The sequence below is a fragment of the Hipposideros armiger genome, unplaced genomic scaffold, assembly GCF_001890085.2.
Source record: "Hipposideros armiger isolate ML-2016 unplaced genomic scaffold, ASM189008v1 scaffold_1274, whole genome shotgun sequence".
Lineage (NCBI taxonomy): Eukaryota > Metazoa > Chordata > Mammalia > Chiroptera > Hipposideridae > Hipposideros > Hipposideros armiger.
Window position 1 is genome coordinate 284,544 of NW_017732624.1, and position 14,560 is coordinate 299,103.

The window sequence follows — 14,560 nt, forward strand, 5'->3', positions numbered from 1 at the left end:
CCCCACAAAGTCTGGCTCAAGATTTCCCTTCTCCGTGGGCCCTCTGACAGCAGAACAGACAGTCCTATGAATGGACTTGTGCCTGTCTCAGACTCTTCAGCGGCTTAGGGACTTTGCAGCCTGGTTGGGGGATGGTATGGAGGAGGGGCCCGTGGTGGACCTCAGGTCTGAGGTCTCCCGAAATTGTATGCAGAACTGAGGGTGCATATGAACACTGTCCTGACAACAGAAGGGCTGTTCTCTCATTTAGGACCCCGAACCTGAATGAGAGAAACCACTGACCTATATAGCATCTGTTCCCACAGCCAGGCCTAACCACCATGTCTTGTTTCTTTGTCCTCCAGTTGATTCTGTGCCCTTGAAAAGGGACCTGTGTCTGCTTCTGCTAGGGTCTCATGGTGACAGTTGGGGCTTGGGTGGAGCCCAGTAATTGCTGAATAGGTAACTGACTTGATTTAAAAAGAAAAAAGTGAGCCAATTGTTCTTGGAAGAGGCAAATGAGATTCAGCTGGGTTCCTTTGATTAATAGAATTGACTTTGGATCCAGCATTAGAAAGGATTTCCCTGAAGATAGGGACAGGGAAGGGTTTTTGGAGCTGAGTTCTGGCCTCCCTCAAGTCTGCGGCCGGCCTGTTGTCCAGGAGAGGATGGTCCACAGCCTTGGGGGCAGGTGGTTTTCCAGGATCAACTTTTCTCCCTGCCTTTTCTCTCTCAGAAAACTCTAGCGCATTGGGGACCGTGCCCTTTCTCACCGCCAGGTGGCAGAGCAGGTCTCCTTCCACCAGGGCAGGCCTCAGCACCCAGAAGCCATTCTAGATTCTAAAGAAATACCCTCAACAGAGGCCCACCCAGGAATGTGGAGCGCTAGAGAAATCAGTTCTGGAAATACTGGTGGCCATCTTCACGGGGAAGCTATCAGCTAGGCTTCTTAGAGATAAACTGACCAGATTCCTGGGAAGGAAATGGAACCATGAATCAGAGTTGTGAAGTAGGGGAAATAATAACTGTCTCATTGAAAGTACAGCAGAGTTTATGCTAAAATGCCAGACTTGGCAAAGGCAGAGTCAAACTTCTCTATTCTGTATAAAAATGGAGTGTGTGGCGTGGGGGGGTCAAGACAAGTAGCTAAAGGGAAAGTGATGGTGGTCAGGGTAGCATGTCTGCTCCAAGGAGACAGCTGGGCCTGAGCTTCTGAGAGTGGTAACAGTTCAGACAAAACAAGAAAATGTTGGGGAACTCTGTGAGGGGAAATGGGCTAAAGGGTCTACTTTTCCTCCTCTTTTTTGTAAGTTCCACCATCTCTGATGGAGAAGAGTCTTCTATGCCCAGACATTGATTGAAGAAGGCCCCCTCTTCCACAGCCAGGCCAGGAAAAGATTAATCCCGGGAGAAGTCAGAGCTGGTGTAGGTACCACTCGTCCAGGTGAAGGGGGCCTATAAGCCTTAACAGTTGTTGCACACTTAGCACTGGGCCAGGTACACTGTAAGTGCTTTACAGACATCATCTGAGCCCTGGGAAGTCTAAGTTATCAACACATCCATCATATAGGTGAAGAAAGAAGGCTCAGAAGCTCAATAATATGGCCAAGGACATAGCTGAAGACCAAAGTCTGTGCCCCTGACCATTATACTATTGCAGCTCCCAGGAGTCAGTACAGAAAAGTTCTCAACAGTTCAGATTCCTCTGGTGCCCTTTGACCCTAATGAGGCTCTGTGTTAAAATGTGAGGCAGGGAGGTCCAGTGGGTGGCCCCAGGAAGAGTTAGCCCAGATAGCCTGGGTTGAGCCTCTGTCCCACTCCTCAGCTGTCCACTCCTGATTTGGCGTCTTCTCTCTGGATGCCAGTGTCAGAGCTGCTGGAGGGCTCGTCCAGGGAGGCAGCCATGGCAGACGTGGCAGGTGGTTTCAGCCTTTGCTGCTTCTGATACTTAACCCTGCGGTTTTGGAACCAGACCCTCACCTATAATTGGAGGCAGTGGGCAGAGATCAGAATGTGACCAGTGGGAACTGCTTCCTCTGTTCCCACAGTACCCACTCCACTCTGGCGAAAATTTGCTCTTCTTTCTAAGGGAAGCATCAACTCCAAAGCATCCTTCCCAGTTGCCGTTTATTCCTCCATTCATCCAACAAGTATTTATTGAGCTCCTATTATGTAGTAGTCACTACCCTAGGTGATAGTGATACAGCAGTGAGCAATAGATGCATGGTCCCTGACCTCATGGAGCTCAGCCTAGTGGAGAAAAACTAGTAACAAACATGCAAACAAATATCTAAACAAATGGGGGTGTGAACAGGGGTTTAAGCCTCCCTGAAGAACCAGCACTTAAACCGGGGCTCAAAGGATGAGAGGCCAGCCTGGTGGGAACAGAGAAAAGCCAGCCGAGCAGGGAATGACCTGTAGGAAGGCTCTGAGATAGAACCAAGCCTGGGGTGTTTGAAGGCCAGAAAGGAGGAGGGCATCACTGGCACACCTAAGAGTGAGAAGGGAAAGTGGGAGAGGTCAGATCACCCAGGACCTTCAAGGCCAGGGCTAAGGAGTGTCACCTTCAAGGCTTTTAAGTGGACTGTGACATAGTCCTATTTACATCTAAGGCGCTGTGTCGAGAATGGATGAAAGCAGATTCAGGGAGGCTCTTGCAGTGATCCAGTAAGAGCTGGCGCGGATGTGGGCTGGGGGCAATGGAGAGAAATGAAGCAATTCCAGCTGTATTTTGGAGGTAGAGGTGACAAAACTTGCTGATGGATTGGAAGTGGGAGAGAAGGGGAAATCGACGACGACTAGGTGTTTTGAGAAACTCAGTGGATGGTGGAGCCACATGTAGGGAAAGGAACAGATTTGGAGAGAAAAAAGTCAAGAACTGAGGTTTACGTTTGTTTGAAATTCCTACCCATAAGACATCCAAGTGGAGACCTCAGGAAGGTAGTTAGATGTACAAGTCAGAAAAGGGGGAGGGGGGAGGCTAAGATACAAATTTGGGAGTCATTGACTTATACTGGGTTGTCAGAAAAGTCATGACGTATTTTTTCTATGTTCTTCGTTGCAAAAATGCATCATGACTTTTCCAACAACCCAATAGGTGGTATTTAAAAGCAGGGAGATCAGCTGGGAGAAAAATTTGAAGTCACAAAGAGAAAAATAGCCTACAAAGGCAACAGAAGAAGTGGGCAGAGAGCTGAGAGGAAAATCGAGAGAGTGTGGTGTCTGGAAGTCAAGAGAAGAGTGTGTTTCAATAAGAAAAGGTGCGGTCAACTGTACTGACTGTTGGAATAAATAAGCAAGGAAAGCATCTGTTGACTTTGGCAACGTGGAGGTCATTTGAGACCTTGATGAGAGGTTTCGAAGAAATGGTAGGGAAAGAATTCATATTGAAATGAGTTAAGGAGTAGATGGGAAGTGAGGACAGGGAGACAGAGAACATAGCCAGTTCTTGAGTTTATCTGTGAAAAGAGCAGAGAAATGGTGCAGTAGCTGGAAGGGAATATGGGGACAGAGGGAATGTTTATTATTTAGCTCCTTAAATACTTAATTTCACAAACATCTCATTTAGCATAGAAATATAAAGTTTTAGATTCATATCGTGTATTGTCCCCTTAATGTAATTTTAAATGGGACTATTTTTCTCATTCATACAGAGAGTATGCCAATAATTAGGCCTGTCTCCCCCTAATATGCTGGCACAGAGGAAGAAATCCCCATGTCTTCCTCCCAGCTACCACCCAGGGCCATCGGGGAGTAGTGTCCGTCCCCCGGGTGCAGCCTGGGCCACTGTTCATACCTGGTTCTCCGTAAGGTTGAGCCGGGCTGCCAGCTGGGCTCTGTTCTTCCCTACCAGATTGTGCTGTTTTGCAAACACTTTCTCCAACTCTTCCAGCTGCTCCAAGTTAAACAGAGTTCGAACCCTCTTTTGGGGTCTTTCAGTGTCCTGAACATCCTCCACTGGGGCCCAGTCTCGGGGAGCCCAGAGGCCTGGGCAGTGAGCCAGCTCCAAGCCTATTAAAGCAACCAGCAGGAGGGGAGGTTAGCCAGCACCCATCTATCCACCCATCTTGGAGGAGAGAGAACATGCTCACAGCTCCATTGCTCTGCCTTGCCCATGGCCAGGGAACAGCAAGAGGCAGAGTGGGAAGAGACTATACAGAAATAACAGAAAACAAGTGATAGAAGGGACAATATTGTGAGACTCCTGCCTCCACTATTCTCCAACTCAGTGGCTTAACCTCTGGCCCTAAGGGGAGTTGCCAAACATCCATCTCTCCTTGCCCTTCACTCCTTTCCTTGACTACCTCAGGAAACCCCACAGGATGCGCAGAGAAGGAACCCCTGGGGTTCCTTTTCGTTCATTAAACAAATACTTTTTGAATGTCTACTATGTGTCAGCCATGTTCCAGGACAAAACAGAAAATCCCTGTATAACAGTGTAGAAAAGGTAAATGTTGAGTATGTCGGAAAGTGATTAGTGCTAGTGAGAAGAATAAAGCAGGGAAAGACAGGGTGAGTAAGTGTGTGTGTTGGCCGGGGGGCGGGGGGGGGGAGATAGTTTGCATCTTTAGAAAGAATAGCCACCTCACTGAGGTGACATTTGAACAGGGCCACTATGTACAGCTTGTGCCCAGCATATGGGTACCCAGCTGAGAGAGTAAGTGGAGTCTGAAATTCTGCTCTGCTCTCCACAGGCCAATTCTTGCCCCCTGACAAGGTGCTATGTCTGCCTGGAGGAAGGGGTGCCTTTTACTGATGCACACAAAGGTGCTATTCAACTCACCTAGGTGTGGGCCAGTGGAGATGGAGACTTGTCCACCAGGGGACAGTACCTAAGTCATAACACGAAAGGAATGAGAAAGTGAGCCCCTGGGCTGTCAGGGAGGGGTTATTCCAGACAGGAACAGCAAGTGCGGTGCTAAGACCCCTCAGCTCGCACTAGCCTTGGGGAGGCTCCACAGCTGGCAGACAAACTGCCCCAGTGGAGGGAGTGAGGCCAGGACCGTGGCTGCCCAGAACCCCAACCACTGGGACCACCATGCTGACCATAAGCATAATAGCAAGAGATGAGAAACAATCAATGGGGCCTGATTTTTAAAATTAGGGTACATCCTTACAATGGACTAGTCTGCCATGTAAAGAAGCTCTGTATGGATTGATATGGAAAAATCTCTAGGATATATGGTCAAGTGAAAACAGTAAGGTGCAGAGCAGAGTGTCTAGTATAGGGGGTACGTATTACGTATGTGTGGGTGTATTCAGGTATTAAATATGCCTGAAACGCTTCTGGGAGAATAAAGAACCTGGTGCAATTGGCTGCTTGTGGGGTGGGGGGAACTAGGTGGCTAAAGGTCGGCCACCAAGTAGTAAACTGTTTTCCATATACCTTAGTAAACGTTTTGACATTTGAACTGTGTGAATATAATACCTATGCAAAAGCTAATTAGAAAATGAGACAATGCTAATATAGAGCAGTTAACTACAATTCAGACCTCAGGTGTGTGGGAAGGGTAGAAAAACATGGCTTGGGTCATGTGCGAGGCTCCCAGCTGCAGTGGCATGAATTTGGATGGGGTTGGGAGCCCAGGGTTTCTCTCCAGCATGGGTGGGAGGAATGCCCAGTTGAAAGCGATTGAGGAAATACAAGATGGGGGAAGCCCAGGGAGTAGGAACCCGGTAAGATTGTATTCAAACAATCTCGGTGTGGGTTGATAAGGCTTGCACAGACTTTGCTCCTGTTTTCCTCAAGAGGACATAGGGAAGCATGAACCAGAGAGCCAAAAATGTCAAAAGCTCTTGTAGGTGGATGTTAATGCTAGAGGAGAAAATTACCCCAACAGTTAAATTCTCATTGGGATGTAAGTGCCTGTGATCCAGCACCTTAAGGTACCATTCTAAGAGCGCTATAAGCAAGCCGGCTCAGAACAGTTCACTGTGGAGCATAAGCTCACACAGACGTGAGCAATGTGGGCGGTATTGGGGTCTGGGACTTTGCCAGACCCTAGCAACTCCCAGATGAACAGCAAGCTCCACCAGTAGCATCTGCTTCTTCCTGCTAAGACAGGACCGGGTTCACGAGAGGTACTTTGGGGACGTCTGTGCCACCAAGCATTATCCAAAGGGGATGTGGGAGGGAGCAAAGGACTCAATAAATCCCTTGTCAAGGACGCAGAGCCCGGGAGCAGGGCTGGGTCCCCTGCAGCCCCAACGCTGGCCTTGGTAGCTTTCCGAGCCTTGCTCAGGCCCGCCGGCACCTCCCACTCTGCATCGGCCCTCACACACATCTTCTCCCACCTGGGCAGCCTGTGGGGCGAGCCTAGCGCCGGGGCTGGTCTCAGCGAGTCTTTGCCTAGGACCTCAGTTTCAACTGCAAGGTCAAGGGTCATAGTAGCCCCTTCCCACTTCAACTGTGTGTGGTTCTCAAACTCAGGGACTTCTCCTCTATCCTGAGCCCACCGTCGTGGCCTCCACTCTTCAGCCACCCCGCCCGCTTCGCTTCCCTGGACGCGGGCGCCCGGGCAGCTCGTACCTGTGACACCCAGGCCCTGGAGACAGCAGAGGTGAGCCACTTGCAGCCCCAGCGCAGGGGGTTGGGAGCACCGCTCATAGAGCCCCACGCTCAGGTAGGCGGGCAGCCACGTCGCCGGGCACGCCCAGGGCAGAATCGGGGTCGGAGACCCGGAGGGGGCCGTCCTGAGGCCCGAGGCAGCGCAGGCGGAGGCGGACAGACGGGAGATGACGGACGCCCGGGGCTCGGGCTTCGCCAGTATGGCCTCGACGGAGAAGGAGGACTCGAGGCGTCGGGGAGTGCTGGCCGTGCCCGGGCTGGCTGAGAGGCGCTGGAGCGAGGGGGACCGGGGCGCGGGAGAGCAGCCTGAGCGCGGGGGCTGGACCCGAGCGCCCTCAGGGCTGGGCATGGTGCGTCCCTGGCCCGCGTGGGGGACGCAGAAAGGGGAGAACGAGAGGCGAGTCAGAACACTGCAGAAGGAAACCAGGATCCGTCCTAACTGTCCGCGAGGGCTCTTAAATTTGGCTGGGCGGTACAGGGCGGGGCGAGCCGGCCTTTTCTTCCTGCAGCCAAGGCGGGGCCTCTCGCGCGCCGCAGAGCCCGCGACCCTCCAAAGCCTGTGAGCTCCCCACGCGCGAGGCCGCTCTTCAGTCCTGGGAGAGTCAAGATACGCTCCCTTCTTCCTCATTTAAAAATGCCCATCCTGGTGCGGTCGGGGCAAGGACCTTGGGCTGTGGTTCGCTGGTGATCATGGGCGAGCCACCTGGCCACTGGGCACCGTTAGGCCTCCGCTTATCCGCGGGCCGCCTTTGAAGCAGAAGCCCCAGCCAGATTCACCTGTGACTGCGCAGATCTTTAATTTTTTTTTCATTTAATTTAAATATTTTGTTTATAAGCACAGTGAAAAGTAAATTTTTCACATTGTCCCAAGCCACTTACTTTCCCTGTCTGCTGACATCGCTTTGTTTACCAACTTCTTATGAAACTTTCTAGGAACTTTGCACCCACAATACCTAGGCTCCACTGTTAAAAAAGCTTCCTATATCTAAAAAGGTGGAAGAGGGAAAACTGTAATGGTTTCAGATTAAGACTAACATATTGCCAATGCACAGGAGTTGACCACCTACAAGACTCCTCGCGTTATGGAGGCGTTGGGCAGGTATTCTATCCCTGTTTTACAGATGGATAATCAGTACTTACTAGCTGTTGTTCTTGGTTAAGTTACAAGTTACTGTTTGTATTTCCTCACCTGTACAATGGTGATAATAGTAACTACTTCATGGAGGTGCTGTCCAGATTACATGAGTAATGCATATAAGGCATTTAGAATTGGTCTGTGCATGCTGTGATTGTGGGGCTCCCAGGGATTCCTGACTCCCAGGCTTCCATCGCATTCTGCCTCCCCAAATCAATTCCTGATATTGAAACTACTCAATCAGATGCAGGGCGGTTCCATGTCATTGTCAATAGGTGGCACCTGTTTGGGACACAAACATGCCCCTTCTGCTCTGCCTTGTAGAGGTGGGAGGAACCTTGCTGGGGTGGCAGCTGCCTGCCCTGCCCTCCTTTCCACTTCAACAAATACTGGCCTCCCCTTCTGAGCTGCTGCAGCAGACAGCCTGGAACGTGAGACTGTGGGTAAAATAATGGGTGAGTGGCCCGAGTGACCCTACTGGTCCTATGTCTAGGTTTACTGTGGTCGGGCCAGGGGCTGCTGAGTCAGAGATGAGGGGACACCAATGAAAGCACTGGGTAAAGGGGTGTGGGTGGGGTGCGAAATTGCAAGAGGGGCTCTGACTTACTTCAGGTAAGACCCAGCGGGAATTGGAGGATTGTGTAAAAATTCTAGAGACCCTGCCCTAACCCCTACCTCCATCACTCCCAAATCCTACACACACCACTATTTCTCAGCATGTTTCTTTTTTGAGGAGCTTTTCCTCTGAGAGGGAGGGGCTGTGTGACCCACAGGACCCACCCAGGCAGCAGTGCCAAGGTGCCCACAGCATGCCTTGTGAAGAAGGGCACAGGGACCTACCTTTTGGGGTCCACAAAGACAACAGTTCATGATTTTGGGTGACAGTGGAGCAAGTGACAGAAAATGTGGATTTAGGAGTTGGACAAACCTGGCTTCACATCCCAGCTTTGTCACTGAACAGTTCAGTGACTTCGGATAAGTGGCTTATTCACTCTAAGCCTCAATTTCTTGTGAGAAAATAATAATTACCTGATGGGGTTGTTACAAGAATGAAATAAGATTGTGTCTTTAGCTAAGTGGTAGCTGTTATGGGGAGGAGAGAGGCTATTTACAATGGTAGATGAGCTGCACTAAGCTTCATAATAGGGTGCGGTGAGAGATAGGATAGGGCCAGATTTACAGAGCTAACATAAAACGTCTGGCCTGTGTTCTTTCTTTCTTTCTTTCTTTCTTTCTTTCTTTCTTTCTTTCTTTCTTTCTTTCTTCTTTCTTTCTTTCTTTCTTTCTTTCTTTCTTTCTTTCTTTCCTTTCTTTCCTTTCTTTCTTTCTTCTTTCTTTCTTTCTTTCTTTCTTTCTTTTTTTCTTTCTTTCTTTTTAAATTTTTTTAAAAAAGATTTTATTGGGGAATTGGGCGAGGGGAACAGTATTGGGGAATTGGGGAAAGGGACCAGCCAAGTTGTTGTTCTTCAATCTTAATTGTGGAGGGTGCCAGTTGCCATCTGGCTTCCCGTCGGCAGCTCGTGGCCTCTAAGCTCAAGGTGCTGTGTTCAATCTTAGTTGCAGGTGGGTGTAGCCACCATCCCATGCGGGAGTTGAACCAGCAGCCTTGTTGCTAAGAGCACACCATCCACTGAGCCATCCAGATGGCAGCTCAGCTCAAGGTGCTGAGTTCAGTCTTAGTTGTGGGTGGGCGTAGCCCATCATCAAATAGGCAGTCTTGTTATACCACCTGAGCCATCCTGCCACCTGTTGGCAGTTCAGCGACAGCTCAGCTTGGGCACAGCGTCACCAGCCCATGTGGGAATCGAACCAGTGGTCCTGTTCCTCAGGGCTCGTGCTCTTAAGCCAACTCTTAACCAACTGAGCCACTCGGCCAGCCCTGGCCTGTGTTCTTTATACACTGAGACTCTCAATGGGTTAATGTGGTAGTGGTATGCACCATGTAATCAGGGGAAGTTGACAAAGAACAAGAAGAAAACTGATTATAATGGAAGGCTTATGAACATTTTAAGTCTACTTGTGCTGATTTTTAGGTAAAATATTTGGTCAGTGTGTCTCTAACCTGGATTTGCAGTACGTAATTCACCATATTTTAGTACATAGTTATTTGATTTCTATTTCACTTATTTTTCCTCAGACTATAAGTTCCTGAGGATAGACATTAATATCCCCAATTTAAATATAAGTAAATAGAACAAAGAGGTTAATAGACTGCCTGTGTTTTTAGCAAAATATGGTTTTAATTTGCATTTATTTCCCTGAAGACTGTTCAAGTTGAGCATTTTTTCATAAGCTTATCAGCCACTTGGATATCTTCTTTTGTGTGAAGTGCCTGTTCAAGTGGTTTGCTTGTTTTTGTGTTGGGTTGCTATCTTTTTCTTATTAATTTGTAATAATATTTATATAGAGCTAGATGCAGATATTTTGGAATCAAGTCTTGTTGCAATATAGGTATATAGAAGCAAACATCTTCTCCCACTCTGTGGTGTGCCTTTTCTTTCTTTTAATTTTTTATGAACAAAGTTACTAATTTTGATACAGTTTAATGATCTGCTTTTGGGTCCTTGAAAAGAAACTTTTGCCTACCCAAGATATTCTTCTGTTATTTTAAAAATTCTTGTTATTTAAGCATTTACATTTAGATGTAGAATTGATCTTTGGGTAGGTTTTAGGGAAAAGATGTAAAGGCTGAGTCAAAATCTGAAACTATAATGGAAAATATTGATTGATTCAAATACACAAAAATTTTAAAATTAATTGTATTAATGGTTTTAACTATATTTTTTCTATATGATTTAAGAGACTAATACATTAAAAAATAATTATTAGTGTAAAAGCTAGTATTGCTGTAACTTTGGTTTGTAACTCCAAATCTTGTTTTCTACATAATTTAAGAATCTAATGTATTTAAAAGAATTATTATTTTATGTTTTGGGCATACAGTATGTAAAGATGTAATTTTTTTACATCAACAACCAAAAGAGGTAGGGACAGAGCTGTAAAGGAGGAGAGAGTTTTTGTATGTTATTGAAGTTAAGTTGGTATAAATTCAAATTACAGTGTTACAACTTTAGGATCTTAAATGGAATCCCTATGGTATCCACACACAAAAAAATAGCTTTAGAATATACACAAAAGAAAATGAGAAAGGTATTTAAATATTTTACTATAAAAATCAACTAAAAAGAAAAGAAGGAAATAATGCAGAAAATGAGGGACTAGAAAGCTTTAAGGCACATAGAAAACAAATAGCACAATGACAGAAATAAGTCCCGCCTTATCAGTAATTACTAAAATATAAATGAATAAATTTTCCAGCCAAAAGACAGAGATTGATGGAATGAATAAAAACATATGATCAAACTATATGCTGCCTACGAGAGAGTCATATGAGACTAAAAACGAAAACAAGTTGAAAGTGAAAAGATGGGAAAAGAAATTCCATGAAAATAGTAACCAAAAGAGAGCAGGAGTGGCTATACTAATACAAGACAAAATAGATTTTAGATGTCCAATGCACTATTCATTGTGCCACAGAAAGCCCTACAAAATAGATTTTGAATAAAAAAGGTTACAAGAGACAGAGAAGAACATTATGCATTAATAAAAATTTCAATACAGCAAGAAGTATAATTATAAACCTAATTATAGACTATCAAAATATATGAAGCAAAAACAGAAGGGAGAAATCGTTAGTTCAACATAATAGTTGGAGATTTTAATACCCAACTCAATATTGGGTAGTACAAACAGACAGAAGATAAGTACAGAAATAAAGGACTTAAACAACACAATACGAGGTGTGATCAAAAGATACAGTGAATGTTTAAATTTAAAAAAATTATTACACTAAAAGACACATTGCCATTAACCCCCCTCAAAATACTCACCCTCGCTTTGAACAAATTTATCCCATTGTCCTTGCCACTTCCTGAAGCAGTTCTGGAAGTCCTCTTTCGTGAGTGTTTTTAGTTGCACTGCCATGGTTGCCTTGATGTCCTGAACCAGTTCAAAATGTTTTCCTTTCATGGTCATTTTGACTTTGGTGAAGAGCCAGAAGCTGCACGAAGCCAGATCTGGTGAATAAGGTGGATGAGAACACACCATGTTTTTATTTGGCAGAAATTGCCATACCAGAAGTGATGTGTGACACAGAGTGTTGTCATAATGGAAGATAAAATAAAGACACTCATGAAAGAGGACTTCCAGAACTGCTTCGGGAAATGGCAAGAATAATGGGATACATTTGTTCAAAGCGAGGGTGAGTATTTTGAGAGGGTTAATGGCAATGTGTCTTTAACTGCAATAATTTTTTTTTTAAGATTTTTATTGGGGAATTGGAGGATGGGAACAGTGCTGGGAAATTGGGGGAAGGGGAACAGACAAGTTGCTGTCCTTTTGTTCTTCAGTCCAGTTGTGGAGGATGTTGCTTCACCAGCCCAAGCTGGCACCATCATTGCGCTCTTCCCAGGCGAGGCAGATCAGTCGCTGGCTTCTGGACGGCTGCTCACAGTGGCTGCCGGCCGCTCACGCTGGCTGCTGGCCACACACGGCAGCCCATGGCAACCCACTGCAGCAGGGGCCGCAGCCTACGCCGTTGCCGGCAACTCATGGCAGCCCAGCTCCAGGTTGAGCTGTTGTTCAGCATCTTAGCTGTAGAGGGCAGTGTCACTGGCCCTCATATGTGGGATCTGAACCGGGGCCCTCTGGCATCCCAAGCCAGCTCCCAACCAACGTGCCACTCGACCAGCCCTGCAATAATTTTTTTTATTTAAATATTCACTGTACCTTGTGATCACACCTCAAAACCCACAAAGATCTGACAGACATGTATGAAACACCCTATCCAACCACAACAGAATACACATTCTTCTGAAGTGCACATGGGACACTTTCCAAGATACATTATATGTTAGGCCACAAGTTAAGTCTCAGTAAATTTTAAAAGATAGATATCATACAAAGTATCTTCTCTAACCGCAATAGGATGAAATTAGAAATCAATAACAAAAAGAAAACTGGAAAATTCATAAAATTGTGGAAACTAATCATCACACTTTTAAACAACAAATGGATTAAAGAGGAAATCACAGGAAAAATAGAAAATAGTTAGAGATGAATGAAAATGAAAACACAACTTAACAAACTTATGGGACACAGTGAAAGTGGTGCTAAGGAGGAAATTTACAGCTATAAGTACTTACATCCAAAGAAAGAAAGATCTCAAACAACCTCACTTTACAACTTAAGGAACTAGGAATAAAAAAGAGCAAACCAAACCCAAAGCTAGCAGAAGGAAGGAAAAATGAAGACTGAAATAGAGTATAGAAAACAATAGAGAAAATCAATGAAACCAAAGATTGGTTCTGTCAATTTTGTTGACAAAATTGACAAATCTTTAGCCAGGTGGACTAAGAAAAAAAGGGAGAAGACTCAAACTACTAAAATCAGAAATGAAAGTGAAAACATTACTATCAATACTACAGAAATAAAAAGAATTATAAGCAAGTACTATGAACAGTTGTACACCAACAAATTGGATAACTTAAATGAAATTGACAAATTCATACAAAATATACAAACTACCAAGACTAAATCATGAAGAAATAGAAAATGTGAATAGACCTATAACTGATGAGTCCATCAGTAAAAAAAATAAAAATAAATAAAAAAAATTAAAAAAAAAAAAATATATCCCAACAATGAAAAGCCCTGGAGCTGATGGCTTCGCTGGTGACTTCTACCAAACATTTAAAGAAGATCTAATCCTTCTCAACCTCTTTCAAAAAATTGAAGAGGAGGAAATGCTTCCTAACAAATTTTATAATGCCAACATTACCCTGATACGAAAACTAGGAAAGGACAATGAAAAAAAGAAAATTACTGGCCAATATCTCTGATGAACATGGATGCAAAAATCTTCAACAAAATATTAACAAATCAAATACAACAATACATTAAAAGGCTCATACATGATAATCAAGTGGGATTAATTCCAGGGATGTAAGGCTCAACAGCCACAAATCAATCAATGTGATTCACCAGATTAACAAAATAAAGGGTAAAAATCATGTTTATATTATACAGAAAAAGCCTCTAACAAGATACAATATCCATTTATGATCTAAAAAAAAACCTCTCAATAAAATGGGGAGAGAAGGAAAGTACCTCAACATAATAAAGGCCATATATGACAAACCCACTGTAAATATCATACCCAGTGAAAAACTGAAGCTTTACATCTAAGATCAGGAACAAGACAACACCTCCCACACTCACCACAACTGTTATTCAGTAGTACTGGAAGTTTTAGCCAGAGCAAGTAGGCAAGAAGTAATAAACAATAATAGCAATAATAAGATTGAGCATATTAAACAATGGGCCTGTTAAGGCCATTGTCATGTTCAGGGGAATAACTAAAAATATTGACTCAGTAGGCAAAAATAACAGTTAAAGGCTGGATTAAGAAGCTGTGGTACATTTATACAATGGAGTATTATTAAGCTATAAAGAAGAATGAAATCGTACCATTTGCAACGATATGCATGGACCTAGAGGACATTATGTTAAGTGAAATAAGTCAGTTGTAGAAAGACAAATACCATATGATCTCACTTATATGTGGAATCTAAAGAACTGAGTAAACGAATAATGTAAACAGAAGTTATCTCAGAGGTACGGAGGAAAAACTGATGATTGCTAGATGGGGCGTGGGTGGGGATGAAGGAGAAGGGGAAGGAACAACATAAATTGGTAACTACAATATTGCCACAGGGATATGAAAGACATTTCGGGGAATATAAGTAATAATGTAAATATTTTGTAGGGTGTCAGATAGTCACATGTCTTGTTAGGGAGACCACTTCATGGATGGTGTA

General features: G+C 44.8%; 1 protein-coding gene across 1 annotated transcript; it reads right to left on the reverse strand.

The window, feature by feature from the left end:
- Nucleotides 1-1,800: 1,800 nt before the first annotated feature.
- Nucleotides 1,801-6,940, reverse strand: NOTO (notochord homeobox). The gene is made up of 3 exons (XM_019633289.1): nt 6,509-6,940; nt 3,776-3,990; nt 1,801-1,959 (listed from the first exon to the last, which is right to left on the reverse strand). Exons 1-3 carry the CDS (start codon nt 6,894-6,896, stop codon nt 1,801-1,803), a joined length of 762 nt encoding a protein of 253 aa, XP_019488834.1. The 5' UTR covers nt 6,897-6,940.
- Between the last annotated feature and the right edge of the window lie 7,620 nt (nt 6,941-14,560).

Bases quoted from the DNA above. Each gene is read 5' to 3' on its own strand.
- NOTO (XM_019633289.1), bottom strand. From the start codon at position 6,896: ATGCCCAGCCCTGAGGGCGCTCGGGTCCAGCCCCCGCGCTCAGGCTGC. The intron at 3,991-6,508 runs GTACGAGCTGCC...TTGCTTTAATAG, and splicing joins CCAGGGCCTGGGTGTCACAG to GCTTGGAGCTGGCTCACTGC. The intron at 1,960-3,775 runs GTATGAACAGTG...CTCCAATTATAG, and splicing joins TCAACCTTACGGAGAACCAG to GTGAGGGTCTGGTTCCAAAA.